The sequence below is a fragment of the Primulina huaijiensis genome, chromosome 6 (genome assembly GCF_012295235.1).
Source record: "Primulina huaijiensis isolate GDHJ02 chromosome 6, ASM1229523v2, whole genome shotgun sequence".
Classification (NCBI taxonomy): Eukaryota; Viridiplantae; Streptophyta; class Magnoliopsida; order Lamiales; family Gesneriaceae; genus Primulina; species Primulina huaijiensis.
The window spans coordinates 2,153,041-2,174,109 of NC_133311.1; the positions used below are offsets into that span (position 1 = coordinate 2,153,041).

The 21,069-nt window shown below is 32.0% G+C and overlaps 1 protein-coding gene across 1 annotated transcript; it reads left to right on the forward strand.

Moving 5' to 3' along the window:
• The first annotated feature begins 13,528 nt into the window (after window positions 1–13,528).
• Window positions 13,529–17,703, forward strand: LOC140979295 (pyruvate dehydrogenase E1 component subunit alpha, mitochondrial-like). Its single transcript, XM_073444640.1, has 8 exons — window positions 13,529–14,335; window positions 14,848–14,931; window positions 15,568–15,641; window positions 16,453–16,548; window positions 16,630–16,701; window positions 16,888–16,941; window positions 17,039–17,104; window positions 17,269–17,703. The coding sequence occupies exons 1-8, from the start codon at window positions 13,654–13,656 to the stop codon at window positions 17,311–17,313; spliced, it is 1,173 nt and encodes a 390-aa protein (XP_073300741.1). The 5' UTR covers window positions 13,529–13,653; the 3' UTR covers window positions 17,314–17,703.
• The last annotated feature ends 3,366 nt before the right edge of the window (window positions 17,704–21,069 follow it).

The following is a 21,069-nucleotide window of genomic DNA, read 5'->3' on the forward strand; positions in this document are numbered from 1 at the left end:
TTATAGTAGCAAGAAGTACGTACGTGTATTACGTGAATATTCAAGAAACATGTGTGTGACACGTGAATAATTAATTGATTTAAGATTAGAAGTATGCATGTTGTACGTGAATATTCGATTAGTACGTGAGTCGCATGTGAATAGTTTTGATCTATGATCGAAAGAAGCACGTGTCACACCTGAATAATCACTGTTGATTTATGATTAGAAGAAGCACGCATATCGCACGTGAATATCTAGAAAGTATGTGTGTCGCATGTGAATAGTTTTGATTGAAAGAAGCACGTGTGTCGCACGTGTGTTTGTTTATAATCACCATCAATTTATTATTAGAAACACGTATGTTGCAAGTGAATATTTAGGACGTTACGTGTGTCGCACATGAATAATTTGATCATGATCGAAAGAAGTACGTATGTTGCATGTGAATAATCATAATTGATTTATGAATAAAAGAAGCACGTATGTTACACGTGAATGTTTATGAAGCATGTGTGGCACGGACAATTTTGATTTATGATAGAAAAAACATATGTGTTGCATGTGAATAATCAATATTTTATTGATACAATGATTGAGAGATTATATTGACTCTAAAGATCTTTACAGCCATCTAGTCTGAAATTTTTTTATTTTTTTTCCAAATTCAAATCCAGTTTCTTGATATGGCAAGAAACAAAAGTTGGGTAGGTACTTGGTATCACAATTTATCAGAAATAAAAGAAAATGCACAACTGACTTTCAGAAATCCTTGGAATGAGTTTTTAATATGAAAATTTTACTTGATTTCATTTTTTTCGGATATGCAATTTCTTTTTAAGTGGATTTTTTATTAAAAAAATCAAATTAATTTTCCCATTGTCATTAATCTGATTCCATCTTATTTATGTTTTAATTTTTCTTTTTCTTTGGTATAAAGAGTTATTTCTTGATTGATTTTATTTTTTTTATCATTAAAAAAGGGATATAAATATTTTTATTAAAATAAGGCACAATCAACCAAACCCAAAATTTACTCCGATTATTATATATAATAAAAAAATATGTATACACCCAATTGTTCTCTCTCTCTCTCTCTATATATATATATATATATATAACGAGTCAGGATATATATATATAACGAGTCAGTGCCCTGACAAAATGAATACAATCATTAAAAACCCAAAATTACTTGGGTAAAATAACATTATATTTTCAATACAAATGTACAAAATACTATTCATATATATATAAATATATATACACTTAGTATTTTATGTGCTTACTAGCGGATGATGACAAATGCGATGCGTGTGTTTCATAGAAAAATTAGAAAATAAAGTATTTTTTTTAAATTTTAAAATGAAAGTTATTAATTTTTGAACTTGAAACGAAAAGAGAAAAAGTTAAATATAAAGAAAATTGTGGTATATATATTTATACTATATATAATATTAAGTTTGAGACCTTTAGAGTAACTAAATTTTGGTGTTATGGTATGTTTTAATAATTATATATATTAATAAATTGTTAAAATTTTAATGCAAGTCACATGCAACTTAGCGGATAGAATATTTGTTTCTCAAAATTACATCAAGTTGTAGATTCAATCCCTACTTTGATTTTTTTCCCCTTTATTTTTTCTATTTATTTTTTTAATTCATATATCAAAATTAAAATGTAGTCCTTCACTATCTCTTATAATTAAATTTTGATCATCATTTAAATATAAACCAAATGAATTATAAAAAAATATTGTATAAGTACCCAACGCGTGTGTCGGTGCACTAGTATATGTAATTGGATGGTTAATGAGTGTTTTAATAATTATAAAAAAGTTTCACTTAAATACAAAAGTTAGGTAGCAAAAGAGATTTACCTTTAATAAATAACTAGCAGTCTAGTGTGTATAACACATTTTTATATTTCAAATGTTTGGTTAAATTAAGATATTTTCTAAAATTATATAAAAAAAATTAATTTTTAAGGCGTAATATTTAATAATAATATTTTTAAATTATGAAATTATATAGTAGCTATTATTTGAATACATATTATTACCAAGAAAAAAAAATAAAAATAAGAATTGCAAACTTCAGCCTAAAACACAAGAGAAAATGGATAAAATAGGGAAGTTCTTTTACCACGTTTGTGAAATTTAGAAGGTTCTTTTTTTTTTTTTTTAACACCCTTTTTGGCATTTCTCCTCGTGTGTTTTCGCTTAATTTGCAGTGTTACAAAAGTAAATTTATTTTGGTGTAACGATGACATATCAAAACAGTTAGTATATGTATCTTACACTTAATAAAATATTACATATATAGATATATATTGTGTTTTTGTTATAATCGTTATTATAATATTTTTTAGAGTTCAACCAATTGATATATAAAATTATTGAGCACTTATATATTGAAATTAAGAATTTTCAATGATGTCTTTTGGGAATATCGTAGTAAAACAATATTTTTAGTACATGTATTTTGGATATTTTAAAAAAATTAACGAGTCAGAAATAATATGTTAGGATATGGTGATTGGTTAGAAGCAGTGTTGAATAAACAATCACGCTAGCTTGTCCAAAAATTCGGTTGGGTTAACAACTTTGAAATTTGTAACTCTCGTCAAGTCAATGTCTGTTGGCTAATCAGATAAATCTTGTGCGGAAAAGAGATAGACTGACAAATTAAACACTAAAAAATTGCTAAGTAAGAAAGACAGTTGAGTTATCAATGGTAAGCTGACTGAAATATAAATAATACAAAGATGTTTCTGGATATTCAGATATTTGAATACTCATATGTCACTCCTTCTTCCTTGTGGGAAGAATATTCAATTGAAGGGTTTGGAGAATACAACTTTTGTAAAAATCAAATTCAGTAGGGCTTTATCACTATTTAACTGAAACTCCTAGTTTAACTTACTTACTTAAAGAACACTGAACAGTACACTAATCGTCGGTTTACAAGTATTTCGAAATGAAAATACTAAGAATAAATTGATCATCAATGACCTGATATAATACTTAAGTGTATGCTAAGAATTTTTTAAAGCAATTAAGCTCTTGAAAGCCTGAACACTTGAATTTAAACGATGACTCCAGAGAGCCTAACTGATTGATAAGTTTCTCTATTTAAATACTTGGATTCAACGGTCAGTAAAATCAAATATATATTCTAAATTTTGTATCCGTTAATCTCGTCCTTTTCATGTTAATGTCATTTCTGAAAATCGTACACTATAGGTAGTGTTAGTAGATTTCTGACAAATCCGAGAATGTTGCTACAGAAGACTTTATCAAATAATTCAGCTTTGTAACTCTAAGTAGTCTAACTAATTCTTTGACGGATCGTGTGCTCGGCACCTTAGGGGTGCTTCAACAGAATAAATCAATGAGCTACAATATCTCGTGTTCTAAGAATGTAGACATCGATGAATTAGATCAAGTTTGGTATTAAACCAAGCGGAAAACACTTGAAATAATCCTTCGTTAAGAAAACTGATATGTTTATATACTGTGCAACTGAAGAACTGAATTTACGGGAAAATCAGTTGGAGCTTATATTAGTTCAGTTATGGACAAAACTGAACTGATATCAACTGAACTGATCAAATCAGTTAAGAACAAAACAAGTAGTTAAACAGTTAAAAGACACGGGATATGTTTATGGATGTTCAGAGATTTCAACTGCTCCTACGTCACCCCTTCTACCTCTACGGGTAGGATACACTAGAAGACTTAGATTTATACAACACCTTATATAAATCCTACACAGCTTAGGACTTACCCACTGCCTAACTGAACTCCTAGTCTAGACTGAACGCAGCACCTTTCAGCCAACACTTGTTTAACTTCTGTGTGTCAAAGATTACATACACAAGTTTATTGTCTTTGTACAAGACTGTAATTTGGGTGGTGGTGTGTGCGTGTGTGTGAGAACTGAACAATGAACATTACCAAAAAGTGTTCTCACACACTGAGGGAAATAAGCTTCTAATATAAGCTGATATAACTTTGAAGTGTCCCCTCGACTGGGCTGATTGCTTCTTCAAAGCAGATATGCAATATGCATGCCCTATCTTCTTTTCTTGTGTTATCTCTTTTAACCACACTATGTGTATATATTGACTGAGTCTTCACTGATCTTCTATTTATAGGCGCGAAGCTTGATCGTACAGTGAGACTCAATTATTGTATCCGTTGCATTTTGAATTTGTTATTTGGAATTCATTCCGGAACTTTTGGCTTTAAGCTTCTGATGCAACGTTCATGATTGTACTGTGATAGTACAATTGCTTTTGTACCTTTGTGCATAGCTGTCATCCATCAAGTAAGCTTGTCGTGATCTGCAACTGATTGCTCCTAACTGAAGTTCTGAACTGGTTCTTCAATCTAATCAGCAACTGGTCTTTGAACTGATCTAGTGAAATCAGTTGACTTGTCAGCTGAACTGATTTCACTGATTCAGTTTACCTGGTCAGCTGGGCTTTTCATCAGTTGAACTCTTCATCAGCTGGCCGGGCTTCTGAAGATCTGCTGCTGAACTACCTATCAGCTGGACATTCAGTTTAGCTGGTTGCGATGCATCAGTTGAACTGGTTCAGTTCGTTCGATCAGTTGGTTTTTTTAGTTAGCATCTCCGATAGCTTTAGTTTTGGCTCGTAAACTGATCATTTCAGTTTCAGCTATTTGTGCACTAAGGTAGGTTATTAGAAACAAAATAACAAATTTTGTTAACATCAAAATTAAGCAAAGATTGTGAACTTGAAAAGTTCCAACATTCTTCATGCTCGTTTACTCAACTATCTTTTGGTCCAGCTGGTTTTCAGCTTTCAGCTCGATAGATCTTGATATCCGTCAAACTCAATCGGATTTTACTTTGTAATACTTTCAGTTTAGCACATTTTCAGTTCAACTTGACTTTTTTTGTTAAATTACCAAAACTTAATTGATCCAACAATTTTTTTCTTTTTGGTGTTTGACAAAATTTGCATAAATAACTGATTTCCACAGAACTAATTGTCATAAGAATGAAATCTGAATTATAAATCTTAAAAGATCCTGATGCACAACAATTGTGGATAAATTAATAATCTAGCACTATCTTTTAAGAAAGTCTACTGCTCAAGTCCTTGCTTGACTCAATTGATCTCTTGGAGAGCTATTCTTTGTTGTGATCTTTCTTCTAACTCATGTTCCATTTCTGAATAACTTTCCCTTTTTTTCAACACCGAAGGTCTTCAAAATTTTAAGAACTAGGATAGTTGGGTAGACACTGTATAAATCTCCGAGGAGAGATCTTTATGAACTTTGTCTACCTTAACTGCTAGCTCATGACTGGAGGTAGAAATTTTTCCAGAGAGCTAAAAATTCCAACAACATCCTTGGACAAGTGTGTTGCTTATGTTAAAAGTTTATCTCGAAAGCTGTCAAGAGAGGTTTCAGTGTTAATCTGGGTTCTCCGCAGATTGATTGGCGAGACTTGAGGTGATGGAAGCCAGACTAGTAGTGATATTATCCAAAATGTTGTCTATAGAGATGTTCAGTTTTGGATATAGAGCAAAACTTGGAATATCTTTGACTGAAATAATTTGAAATACAATTATGGAGAGATTTGGATTTGAACCGGAGGATAGTCCTTGTTCAATCAGCAGAGTCGGTTGAGCTTGAAAAATTTGTCCAGTTTGCGTAACAGACTGAGTGAATGCATCTTCAATCCCTATATGATTAACTAAATCTTGAACAATCTCAGCCTCTACTTGGTGTGCTTCGCTCATCAAATCTTCAGCCTTGTTGACAGGTTCAGCAGAGAGGACATCTTCAACTTGTTTTTGCATTTCTGCAAGAATTTTATCGTTTGATCCAACAATGTTAAAAACTTCATGGACCAGGACCTGTTCTTCAACTCCTTCTTCATGAAGATCCTCAATATGTTGTTGTGTAATAGAATGCACAACTTTATCAATATCAACAAGGGAAATTTCCATAATTAGAGGAGAGAAAACTGGACTTTGTTGAAGCTGGTTGGATGAAGAGTCATCCTCTTGCATGGTGTCTTCAATTGGGTTGGCAAGGACCTTATCAAACTCAGTGACTTTCTCAGATTTTTTTTTAGATTTTGTGTCAACCGGTATGAAAAACTGATGGTCATTCTCCAAAAATTTGACCGTCATCTTCAGAGTGATTAGATCCATGTCCAGTGGATTAAGTACATCGATGTCATTGAAAGTAGTTGGATCATAGTTGGGTCTGAGTTTTGCACAGATTGCAGTGAGCTTCTTATTCCGAAAGAGATCCATCGGATAGTTTCTACATTGAAGTGTTTCAGCAATCACCACAGTTTTGACTTGTTTCAGAACTGCCTTTTCAAGATAAATAAACTTATTCAGAGTAGTCTTCGTCTCCAGTTTCCTAGATAAGGTGATTGTACTGAACTCAACACATTCATAAAAGAACTCAACCTTGTCTTCATCATAGTCCTTGACTTCATCCATTAATGAGTCAATTTGAGTAAACCCTTGGTCAATAAGTATACTCTATTCTCCTAGAGGTATGAGGATCTTTCCATCATCATTAACGACACCTCTGTCATAGAAATTCTTCAGTTCTGGTACATAGATTTCGAGAGAATAGCTTAGAAAGATTTGGAGTCCAGATGACTCAACTGACTTAAAAGCTTCAGTGATAACTGTCTTCCATTGAGTAAATTGACTCAAAATAGATGGCTAGAGCATTCATAATATAAGCAAGAGTAGCATGTGCAACCATTTTGCTGAATAATCTCGACAAGAAAATGGTTAGAGATTCGAAATTCGAAAAGAACGCAAGAAACTCAGATATTTTTGAAAGAGTTTGAAGAACGTAAAGAAAGAACAAGAGACTAACAGGTAGGTACAATGTGTGACCTTTTGAACTCTACATACATGTACTAACCAATCAATGAACAAGAGACTAACAGGTAGTCTGCCTAGAGAGAATTTTTAAAAAAAACATGTACGAACCAATCAATGAATTTGATGAAATAATATTGTAAAAGAATTCAATCAAGTGGTTAGGTCACCCTAGAAAGATTTATTAAGACATTAAAGCTAAATATTAAATGATAAGATCAGTTAAACTAAGATTATATATGTCAGTTTGGCTATAGAGTTAAACTGACAGTTAGAAAGAATCAAAAACTAATTGACTACCATCTTATCAGTAGAGCTTTGAGACTCAATTTTCCCCCTGAGAAAAATAATAACACAGTTAAGATAAATCAATAAGTTTTAAAACATTTTTAAAGTAAAAAAACTTATTCTCTGCATGCGGTTTGGTGAAGATATTTGCATCTTGTTGCTCAATTGAAACATATTCAAGTATAATGTCTTTCTTCAACACATGATCTCAGATGAAATGATGAATAATTTAAATATGCTTAGTCCGAGAGTGGAAAACTAGATTGTATGTGATAGCAATTACACTAGTGTTGTCATAGAAAATTGGTGACTCTTGACCATTGATCACGTAGTCTTTTAGTTGTTGTTGAATCCAGAACAGTTGGGCACGACAACCTCCAGCAACTAAACCAAGAATTTAGTTAGTCTCCAAGAAACTAACATAATTCACTGGTATTTTTTCGATCAAGCTTACATCCTGCATAATCTGCATAAGAGAATCCAATTAAATTGAAAGATGAATCCTTACCATACCATAATCCAAAATTTTGTGTTTTCTTTAAATATTTGAGAATACGTTTGACAGCTAAGAAATGAGACTGTTTAGGATCTGAATGAAATCTAGTACACATACATACAACAAAAATGATATCAGGTCGACTGTCAGTTAGGTAAAATATTGAACCTATCAAACATCGATAAATTGTTACCTCAACTGATATTCTCACTTTGTCTTTATCAAGCTTACTAATGAACTGATGGTGTTGCTGCAGCAAAACATGTTTCCATGTCAATTCGTTTCAACAACTCTTTGGTGTACTTAGTCTGACCGATGAAAGTTCTATTGTCTAACTGTTTGACTTATAGACCAAGAAAAAATGTCATTTATCCCATAATGCTCATCTCGAATTTGTCTTGCATTAGTTTAGCAAAATTCTCTCAGAGTTTTGAATTAGTAGAACAAAAAATAATATCATCAACATAAATCTGAATTTGCAGAGTATGATCATCTTTAACAAAAATGAATAAGATCTTATCAACTGAACCTATTGTAAAATCATGATCAAGAAAAACTTGTGATAAAGTGTCATAACAGGCTCGTAGTGCTTGTTTTAATCTATATAAAGCTAAATTTAATCAAAATACATAATCGTCTAAAACATAATTTACAAAACCTGATAATTATTCTACATTCACTTCTTCTTGTAGTTGACCAAAAAGAATCCACTCTTTACATCATTTGGTAAACTTTGAAGTTTTTGTTGGCATCATATGTGTGGCCACACACGCTCTTTTGTCTTTTTTTGCATCGATGTTGCTGCATGTACACCATTTTGTCCCTTCCTGTATTGACACTCAAAACAACCCAAAAACATATAATTCTGTTCGAAACTAACACAATTCATGCCTATTAATTGGGTAATATACGTGCAAAAATATGCCTTTATCAATATGCAAGAAAAATTCGGATTGCTTCTATTTTGACTATTGGTACAAATGACTCATCAAAATCTATGTTTTCTTCCCGTCTGAAGCCTTGTGGGACCAATCTAGTTTTGTTTTCGATCACAGTCTCATCTTCATTCAGTTTGTTTCTATAGACTCATCGAGTTCCAATGACTGACTGATGTGTTGGTCTTGAAACCAAATGTCATACTTTGTTTCTACCAAACTAATTTAGTTCTTCTTGCATTGCTTCTATCTAACTGCTGTCCATTAGTGTTTCATCAATCTTCTTAGGCTCAATTTGTGAAGTAAAAACAACATGTAAGAACTCATTTAGCATCTGTTTTCTTGTCCTTAGTAGGGCTGAGGGGTTTCCAATCACCAATGAAGGTGGATGCTTCTTAATCCATATGTAGTATGAACCCAAAGGGTTATCGACAATATTTTTTGGAGTAGGATCAGTTTGATTGACCTTAGTTGGGTTCTCATCAATCTAGTTGTCAACATTCTGAACATCATCAATATGGTTCAAATCGGCTTCGTTAAGAGCAATCTGGTCATAAAAAATATCATGTCTAACTGGTTGATCTAGTATATCCGGTTCAGGTGACTGAAGAGTTTTCTTGTTTACATTGATATCATTTTCGGTTTCATCATCTAGATTGATGTCTTCAATCTGATTACTTAGATCAGTTGGGTCAGTTAGCTTGTCTGTCAACTCTGTTTCACCAAAAACAATATGCAGAATTTCTTCAACATTTAAAGTCCTTTTGTTAAATATTCGAAAGACCTTACTCACTGCCGAATATCCCAGAAAAATACCAACATCCGATTTAGCATCAAACGCAGTCAAATGATGTTTACAATTATTATGAATGTAACACGTGCATCCAAAAATATGAAAATATGAAAAATTAGGCTTACTCTCATTTCACATCTTATATGGAGTTTTATCAACTTTTTGTTGATCATTGTTCTATTTTTTGAGTGTAGCATGCAGTATTGATGGCTTCTGCCCAAAATCTTTGTGAAATTCTTGAATCAGCAAGAATAGTCCTATCAGCTTCTTTCAAGGTTCTGTTCCTTATTTCGGCTACTCCATTTTGTTCAGGAGATCGGGTAGCTGAGTATTCATGATGAATTTCATGTTCTGACAGATAAAAATCAAGATATTTTTTTAGTAAATTCAGTTCCTTGATCACTTCTGGTCTTGATTATTGAACTCGATTTCTTATTCTCAATGCTCATAAGAAATTTAATCAGTTGGGTACTGGTGCAATCGTTACCACTTAAAAATATAACCCAAGTAAATCGAAAAAATTTATTAACAATTACAAGAGTATATTTCATTTCTCATAAGCTCATTATAAGAATTGGACAAAATAAATCCATACGCATCTAGTTGTTAGTTTGTTACCTTTGTTTTTAAAACTAGATCTCACATGATTAATTAACTGATATGCAGAATAAACATGATTCTTGAAAAATTCTAGGTCAGGCAAGCCATCAACCAAACTGAATTTACTCAAGTTATTGATAGATCTAAAATTAAAGTGATTTAGTATTCTATGCCATAACTTCTGTTTATCATGATTAACGGTTACAAAGCATGTTAGTGAGATAAGTAGTCATTATCACAAAGTTGACTAATGCTAATAAGATTGTAGCACAAATTTTTAACAAGTAACACATCATTAACGAAAATGTTTCCATGAGTAATCTTACCCTTACCCACAATTTTACCATTTGCATTGTCTCCAAAAGTGATTCAAGGAACTTCGTCTTTGATTAGTTGGGATAGCAGCTGGGCTTTATTGGTCATGTGCTTTGAACATCCACTGTCAAAGTACCAAAGTGATTTTTTCAATGATTCTTCTATTTTAATCTCTTTACTGGAAAATTCTTGCTCAACATCAGCCATGAGGTAGTGAACTTCTCTTCATCACTCCGTTGATTGAACTTTCCGACTCAGATTAATCAGAATCAGAATTTGCCTATTTGTCCTTACTCACCTCGGCCACCAAAGATTTCTTGTCATGTTTCTTCTTGAATGATTTTTTGTCATATTTGAATCTTTTCTTATTGTCAAAAGACTTATTTTCCTTATCAATTGGTCTACAATCATCTTTTTCGGGCTTTGGGAAGTCATCTATGAAATGACCAATCTTTCCAAAGTTGAAACATGAATTGTTTTCATCAACAAATTCTCTCTTGTGATGTGATCTTATGTAAGAGCTTTGAAAGTTTCCTGGATTTTTCCTCAAGAATTGGCCAAACTTCTTTACAAACAATGACATGACATCATTACTCAACTTCTAAGATGATTTGTACTTAGAAACTGATGCCTCCATTGTTGTAGCAGCCAAAACTTTTTTTAGTTGAGTGGTAGACTGTTCACCATTTCTTGATTCTAATTTAAACTCATAAGCCTTGAGATCTGCTAACAGATGTCTTGTGATCTACGAACATATCATGTAGTTCTAGTTTGTTTAGATCTTTAGATTCTCGTATTGTCATGATTTTGAGATCTCATTTTCTTGGAAGTCATCTCATTACTTTCAGTACAATTTCTCGATTGTTGTATACTTTTCTAATAGCACTTATTTCAATCACAATACTACTGACTCTTTCATCAAAGTCTGACATAGACTCTTCAGGCTTCATCTTGATGTTATCAAATTTCTGTATTGTGATAGATAATTTATTATATTTGGTTTGATCATTACCTTCACAGAGTTCAATCAGTTTCTCCCATATTTTTTTGGCAGATTTGCATATCTTGTTTGTGGTGAATGAGTTTTTGTTCAAAGTTTTATACAATATGTCATTAGCTACATTGTCCAAGTCTTTCTTTTTATTTTCATTCTTCCATTCATCTCTGGGCTTCTTAATCATTTGAGGTGCACCACGGTAACTTCAATAGCTGTATTATCCTTCATTATAATCATTGGTCCTCAGTAATGGTGTACCACATATCATCGTCTTGTGCAGCTAAATGAGACTGCATTCTAATTTTCCTCTCATCAAAATCCTATTTGAAAAACATGGGGATCTTACTGAAGGAGACCATTATTTAGATAGTGTTCACTAACGAGAATTAACCTCGTTTTGATACCACTTGTTAGGAACAATTGATTAGTTAGAAGGAGAGTTGGATAAACAATCACAATAGCTTGTCCAAAAATTTGATTGTGTTAACAACTTTGAATTTTGTAATTCTTGTCAAGTCAATGTCAGTTGGTTAATCAGATAAATTTTGTGTGGAAAAAAGCTAGAATGACAGATTTAACACTAAAAATGGCCACGTGAGAAAGACAGCTGGGTTAACAATGATAAGTTGACATAAAATGCAAATAACACAAATATGTTTGTGGATGTTCTGATATTTGAATAACTCCTACATTGTCCTTTCTTTTCTTGTGGGAAGGATATTAACTAGAAGACTTTGGAGATTACATCTTTTGCAACAACTCGATTAAGTAAGACTTTATCACTGCCTAAATGAAACTACTTGCTTAGCTTACTTACTTAAACAACACTGAAGAGTACACTAACTGTCAATTTATAAGTATTTTGAAATGAAAATACTAAGCGCAAATTGATCCTAAATGATATGACATAATAGTTAAACGTGTGCTAAGAAATTTTGAAAGCAGTTGGGCTCTCGAAAGCTTGAACACTTGAATTTATGTGATGATTCCAGAGAGCCTAACTGATTGATATGTTCCTCTATTTATATACTTGGATTCAACGGTCAATAAAATCAAATATTATATCTGTTTCAAATATGATAGCCGTTAATCCCGTCTTTTTCAACGTCATTGTACTTTCTGACAATCGTATATTGTAGGTAGTGCTCGTAGATTTCTGACAAATCAGATACTTTTGGTACTAAATAGTTTATCCAATAATTCATCTTTGTAACTCTGAGTAGTCTGACTGATTCTTCATGCTCATTTACTCAATTATCTTTTACTACAGTTGGTCTTCAACTATCAGAGATCTTAATATCAGTTAAGCTCAATCGGATTTTATCTTGTAATAGTTTCAGTTTAGCTCATATCCAGTTCAATTGGACTTTGTTTGTTAAATCACAAAATTTAATCAATCCAACATAATAATTAGTAAATCTTTGACACTAGATAAATTCACATATATTAAATTTTAATATAAAATTATAACTTTTTATATAGTAATTTCATTTGAGAAATATAGTGATATTATGTTAAGTTTTAATTCAAATTTAATGAAATTCAACTTTGTTATATTTTATTTCTTTATAATATAGTCTAAGTATTAAATACAGTAAAATTTCTGTAATTTAATAATAATAAAATTTTTATTGATTAAAAATATTGAGATCATGAAATTTTATTAATATAGAGAAGTATTAATTAATCTATAAATTAACAATTTATTATTTTTAAAAGTTTTTTTATTCAGCAAACATAAATTGAATTACATAAAAAGTCATTTTGTTATATCAATATATACATCATATTATTTATAAATAAAAATTCATTGTACATATATATCTATAAAAATAACTAAATTACATTCATTGTTTTTATTAATTCGATAATATTCATTCTATTGACTAATCAAGTATAATTTACCGCATAAACAAAACAATAGTATAATTAAATTTCATGAAAAAAACAATAATATAATAATATTTTACTAAATTTTTTCAGTTATATTTGTAATTTTAAAAAATTATTAATTTATGATATTAAAAAAATCATAGATTTATACATGAGTATTTAAAAATTACTATTTTATTAATTTATCGAAATTATTAATTTTTCACACTGACCTAAGTTGAGATAAAAAAAAATAAAATTATTTTGGAGAGGTTATTACTTTATCAAATATTAAATGTATTATATTAATTTAAAAAATGGAAAAATGAAAAACAATTATATCAAGGCTACCACTTCATTTTATTTTACAAGTAAAGTTGGTAAGATAGCAGTCTATCGGTGACTTTTGATTCTCACCAAATCTCCCAGGTGATAGACCTTCAGCCGTCGATCAACCACCCGTCGTTCTAATCAACGGCCCACAATGTCTCGGCTATCTCACCAAGCTCCCACCCTCCTCAAACCACTCTCCGCCGCCCTCTCCGCCACGCGTCACCTTACCTCCGCCTCCACCACCCCGATGACAGTTGAAACATCCGTCCCTTTCACCGGCCACAAGATCGATCCCCCATCACGTTCCGTAGAGACCACCCCACAAGAATTGCTGACCTTCTTCCGCGACATGGCCTTGATGCGTCGTATGGAAATCGCCGCAGATTCACTCTACAAGGCCAAATTAATCCGCGGATTCTGCCATCTCTACGACGGACAGGAAGCCGTATCCGTTGGAATGGAGGCCGCTATCACTAGGAAGGATTGCATAATCACTGCGTATAGAGATCACTGCCTTTTCCTCTCCCGTGGGGGGACGCTTCTGGAGTCGTTTTCGGAGCTTATGGGGAGAAAGGATGGGTGTTCGAAGGGGAAAGGGGGTTCGATGCATTTTTATAAGAAGTCTGGAGGGTTTTACGGAGGGCATGGGATTGTTGGGGCGCAGGTTCCGTTAGGTTGCGGGTTGGCTTTTGCGCAGAAGTATAACAAGGATGAGACTGTGACATTTGCGATGTATGGTGATGGAGCTGCGAATCAGGGGCAGTTGTTTGAGGCCTTGAATATGGCTGCTCTGTGGGATCTGCCTGCAATTCTGGTTTGCGAGAATAATCATTGTAAGATTGTTCAAAGATTGGAGCTTTTGCATTTCATTTTATTTTATTTTGTATGAATGTACATTTAGAAGGTTTGTTGAGTTATTGAGTTTTACTTGAATGTTCCATTTGATTCTTTACATTGTGTGAGAGAGTAGTTTAGGAGCTGCTAATATTCTTGTGATGAAGCTATAGGGGTGGTGTTTCTTAATGAAATGATTTAGATTTTAATTGTATGAAAGCTTAGGATTAGCCTGAGTTGATTTACTAGGCCTTGTTGTAATGATCAAATGTTGGAGGATTCGATATTTCACTTTCTTGTCACCACTTTCAATTCGCACTACTGGAAAAAATGTAAGAGTTTATACTTTATGACTGAGGATTGGTGCTTCACGACTGAACTTGAGTGCCAGACTATGATTGATAGATGTGATGTTTGTATTTTTTGTTTGGATGTTAGGAGTGATTTATGTGAATTATAAGCCTTTGTTGGTTCGTGGACATTTAATTATCTTAGGTGTATCTACATGCAGATGGAATGGGCACGGCAGAATGGAGGGCAGCAAAGAGTCCTGCATATTATAAGAGAGGGGATTATGTTCCGGGATTGAAGGCGGGTCAACATTATCTTGAAAAATTATTGTCTCAAACTACTTTTACATGCTAAATACCTGACTTGGTTCCTATAAGTTCTGTTATTGAAACTCAGTGCACATGGGATTTAAATGATATCTTGCAACTGTAGATTACTTTTTAGGAAAATAGTTTTAGTTACAAACTGCATGATCAATGATGTATCGTTCCATCAGATAGATTTAGGCCTTTTGAAGGAACCAGATTTTGTTTAGAATTATAAATTAAGAACTCGGTAAATGAATGTAAAAAAGGTGTATTGCATCTATCAAAGTCAATTATTTAATTTCGCTTTTTCCTTTTATCTCTGATTTTTCAACTATATTGGCTTGTGCATTTTTTGTTCATCACTGGACTTGTTGAGGTAAGAATCACAATAGTTCATGCATTTTGTGGGTCCTGAGTTGACTCCTGAAGTTGAACTAATAGACCACAGAACAAATATACTTTAATTTTGTATACGAGCGATGAAAATGGTCTTGCAGTTAGTTTATAAGTAAATTTACTTCCTTATCTTGAATTCTTGATAATGTAGTTAACATGGAATCTTTGTCTTGTTACTTAGTTTTCTCTTCTCTTTCAAATGATTTTATTAGCTGTTTATGTCTCACAACAGGTAGATGGTATGGATGTTCTTGCGGTCAAACAGGCATGCAAGTTTGCTAAGGAGCATGCCTTGAAGAATGGACCAATTGTGAGTGATATCATTTTTCTACAGATGCATAATTTTTTCTGAGTAAGGTTTACCTCGTTGTTATGATATATAAATTGATTAATAAATAGGCCTAAGTTTCTGGAAGAGTAATTTACATGTTTTAGTGGCTGATAAATATTCTGAAACCAAATTCTTGTTGCTTTTTTATGGGGCAAATGGTAGAATCAAAGTGGATAACATTAGTTTGAAGTTTCTTGTGAACTCATTGTTTTTATTTGTTGTTTCTTTTACTGTTTACTGAAAATTTAAATGGAAATGTGATGGTATATTCCCGTATGACACATTGAGGCAAGAGGATGCCTATTTCGTATTTAAAGTCGACAACCTTTATTGTCATAAATTTTTGTCTAAAATCTACAGTGTACAAACCCTTGTTTTGTATCTTGAACCATTTTGTTCGTCGTATGTTTTACAATAAAAAACAGTAAGCGGACGGTCAACCGCGTCTAGGCGGTTTTCCTTTTTACTTAAATATCTAATTTTCTGGTTCTTCTACATAATTCTCCAATGATTCATTTATATCAAATTCAAACACAAAATCAATGGCTTATTACTCATCTTTATTCGATACAAATTGATTGAAAATTGAAAAATATGCTGAACAATCTTTTTAAAAAATTAAAATTTTAAAAAATAAAAAAATTATATATGTTAAATTAGACAACCGCCTAAACGGTGCTAGACGGCGCTTTTTAGATCGCTGATGTTTTCTTTGTGGGACAACTATATCCCTTTCATGACTAAACAATAGCTCCGTTTTGGCTTTTTTACTAATGCTGATTCTTTACAGATCCTTGAAATGGACACTTATAGGTATCATGGGCATTCTATGTCTGATCCTGGGAGCACTTATCGTACCCGTGACGAGATTTCTGGAGTTAGACAGGTAGAGATGATGTGAACATTTCTTCCTTTGATTAACCAAGTACATTTATTTCAATTGTTTTTTAATTTTCCCTTTTGCCAGGAGCGTGATCCTATTGAAAGAATCAGAAAGCTTATACTATCTCATGATATAGCCACTGAAAAAGAACTTAAGGTAATATAGCTATATATCTTTAACCCTTAGATGCATGGGAGTGCGTTGGGGGGTGGAGGGATTCAGCTCTCCTTTTAGTTCCTTTCTTGAACATGTTTGATGGACTTGTGAAAATTAGTGGTTAAATGTTCTCCATGCATGTTAAAAATTTATCGATTAAATTTTGTACTCTCTCTTTTACCTTAGGACACTGAGAAAGAGGTTAGAAAAGAGGTTGACGATGCCATTGCTTTAGCTAAGGTAAGAAATGTGCTGCTATTATTTTTCGCTTTAAATTAATTTGCATAATTTTTTAATTTTGTTTTACCTTGCAATTTATTTTTATTTGGTTTTGCAGGAGAGTCCTTTACCCGATTCTTCGGAGCTCTTTACTAATATTTATGTGAAAGGTTTGGGAGCTGAGGTAACATTTTCCAATCAAATGCAGTTAGTTTAAGCTTTTCTGTTAATGCCATAGACAAAACTATTCATGCAAAAGTTTTCCCTAAACAGTTACTTGTATTGTTTCTAACTATCGAGCTTGTATGGCTATTAAATTGAGTTTACTTCAATGTCCCTATGTTACAGTCATTTGGAGCGGATCGAAAAGAACTGAGAGTCGTGCTTCCATGAGGCAAAGCCCCTGAGTAATTTCCTTGGTATCGAACTGCCTGCATTCAACTAACCATCAATAAAACAAGCAGAACCTCGAGACAATTGAAATTGATGTTAAAAAATCTTCCTCAATTCAAAAAGCTTCCTCAATCTTTATTTTGTTCTTCTGTTTCCTATTAAAAAATTCTTGTTGCATTAATGCGGTTGTTATCACGCACAGAACCACACGGTAAGCCGTGTTTTTGGACATATTGGGTTTTGGTTTTATATATATATTGTGGATGTGTGTATCAACATGTACAGCACTCACTCTTCTGGGTTGAGCTCTTAGCAGTTTCAGTGCTTTTGTGGAACATCACATTTTTATATTGATGATTGGATAAATGGTTTTTGCTACTTTCTTATTTATTCCTTTTGCTCTACTTTCTTTTTTTTTTCTCTCTAAATCTCTTTTTTTTGGGTTATCGGACCCCGTCTTTATTTTTTGAATGAGCAAGTTTTTGAAAATTTAGTTTTATTCTTTCAGCTTTAGATAAAAATGCATCATCATTGTGCCGGATCTCATCCATTTGATGACTATAATTCATGTATATTTTTTTTCTTTCTTTTGCTAAAACATTTTTCATCTTGGTGATCTTGCATTAATGTCTTCAACTGTGAGTATTAGTGCAGTGTTGTGTTGGGTGGAAATAATTATCTTCTGTGTTGTTTATCATCACCTATACATTATATTATATTATAGTATTTAAAAATGTTTGTAGCATTCGATAGTCTTTGTATTTATTTGGGTTATTTAATTTTATTGTTATGTAATAAAAAATATTTTTGAAAATTTATATTAGACGAAACCGATCGGAGCTTTCTTATTGAATTGCTCATTCAACTAGTATTCTCAATATTATGTCTTGAAAAAGACTCGAGTATCTACTCTCTTTAGCATGAGATTTCAAGTCTCGTGAGTCTACTATCTCACTATCGTGACATTTTCAAAGTGTACTTTATTTCATGAATATGATATCTATCTAGTGTAATTTATTAAATATATGACAGATATGAGGTATTTCTAATGATCGGTCATATAGGGTTGAGTTCGACATCCAATTGTTTCGATTTGAATTATTCGGAGAATGTAATGCTTTATGTAGGAAAATATGAAAAAGATGGTCAATCAAAACTATTTTATTTCTCGATTCAATAAAAGCTCAACGAGGTGAATAAAGTCCCAAAATAAAAAGAGATATAGAAAAACAAGTTTGATTATCCCTATTCATAATCCTAAATGGAATGCAATGACGTAAGGGATCCATATATAAACATGATATCTATTTAGACAAGATCGAAATTCCCTTGAGAATGTATATAATCTTATTCTGGCTTTGTACGATATGGAATGAACTATAATCATGGAATCGACTAGATCATCATACTATAAGTTCATAACCCTAACCCATTACCGTCTTGGTCGGAATGGTTCTACTAATTCTTTGACTCCAGTTAGTAAGAAGGATATTGAACTAAGAAATAGATCTTATAACTAAAAAAAGATATCATGAGCAATTGCAATAATCGGATTTATTGATATTTCTGTTATACTAGATGCTACCACACATACAATCATACTCAATTCGATGGAATTGTTGGATACTAAAGGAGATCTTCTATAATTTTGTATGTGAGGCGATTTCTTCGTTTCGTCTAGTCTTGATTATTTTCAGATAATAATAGATATAAACAATGCACGTAAGGAGTCTTATTAAAACCAAAGAATAAAAGTCTGCCTTCCATCCACACCAGAATAAATAGAGTTTTCCGAAAAAAATTTCTAGTGGAGAAGACTCCTAGGGATAAGAAACATAGGACTAAAGACAACCAAAAAGGAATCTTGCATAATTTTGAATGTTTTAAGTTCTGGTACGTAGACCAAATAGTATCATATAAGCAAAATTTCAGAAGATGTGAGTTACCTTTTTTTTTTAATTATTCAAATAACTACATATCTGATTTGATCTGTGTACGAATATGCAAGCATATGTTTCATACATATATATTTATTATATCTTAATTAAATATTTTTTTATAATTATTAATACTTTTGAATTTTCGTAAATTATCATATCGTAAAAAAATTATTTTATAATTTTAATATATTATTTAGATTTTTCACGTAAAAATTATTTAAATACTAAATTTTTTAAATATGCATGCATGCGCAAGAGACATTAGTATTATTAAAATTGAGGAGTCTTAAGTAAATAATTTTTAAAAGATTAGGTATCTTGTGATATGGTCTCATAGATCTATTTCCGTCATACAGGTCGACCCAGTCCAAACTTAGAATGAAAAGCAATAATTATAGTATAAAAATTAATATTTTTCATGAGTTGATTCGAGTAAGAAATCCATTTAACAAAATTGATTGTGAGACTGAGAGGCAGTGATTGAACAATACAAAATATAGTATTTATGATAGACATATGAAACTCTTAAAAATAACGAGTTAACGCGCCAATCCTATTCATCCTGGTCTGATCGGAATGGATGCATATATAGCTCTTTACAAGACTCCCAATAGTTATATTCATGTACGAAATAACTGGCCTAACTAAGAACATCGGCAACCAGTCTGATTCCTCTCTAATCCCCCAATCATAGTCACCTTGATCAAAGAAGCCAGCTTTTTAGGTCAGCCTCTTTTAGACATTCGGGACTCGTCATCTCTTTGTTTTTAAAGTTTAAAAAGTAACCATCTTAATTTACAAATTTAATGCATTTTATTTGATTAAAAATATCAAAAAAATGTGTCTTTGTAAAATTGCAACTGACGCATGTCTAATCTGTTGAAAATTAATATTTTAATATTGAATGTTGAATATTTGAATGTTTAAAATTAGGTAAAATTAGGTGTTGAATATTGAAATTTGTGTGTGATGATGAAGGTAATGATGTAATTTATTTTTGGATTATTTGTAAAAATTTTCTATAAATAGATCTATCATTTGTGAAGAAAATCACAATTGAGTTGAGAGAAAAATATAATAAAGTGTGTAGTGTGATGATTTTGAGAGTTCGAGATTTTTACTTTTTACCGTAAATTTTTACTTTTTCACAACACGTTATTAGCACGAAGCTNGCATAAACAGTAACAAAATGGCTAGTTTTTGCCCTATAAATATGATCTCACAAACACATTCCATCACTCCAACTTTCTCTTCTTCTCTAAAATTATTCTTCATCAAATTTTTGAAGAAAAAAGAAGATGGCTTTCACAAAGTTATTTTTAATTACTTTGGTTATCATACTCACGAGTGTTGTATTTATCGGAGAATATCATTCTCGTGTGATTTCTTTATTTTTACGAATGCTTGTACTTGTTGTTTATCCATTACTTTGTATTGCAATATTCATTAACTAATAAAATGCATCATAATTCTTTTTAGTACCACCATGGCTAACTTGGCAAAGCTCGAATTCATTGCACTCGACATTACGGGGAAAAATTATATGCCATGGACTCTCGATGTAGAAATTCATCTTGAGTCATTGGGTGTAAACGAGACTATTAAAGAAAATGATATATCTTCGTCACAAGAAAAAGCAAAAGCTATAATCTTTTTGCGCCGACATCTTGATGAAGGTTTGAAATGTGAATATCTCATCGAAAAAGATCTCATGGCTCTGTGGAAAGGATTAAAAGAAAGATTTGAACATATAAGGGAAGTTATACTTCCGACCGCCCGTGATGAATGGAATATGTTGAGATTCCAAGATTTTAAG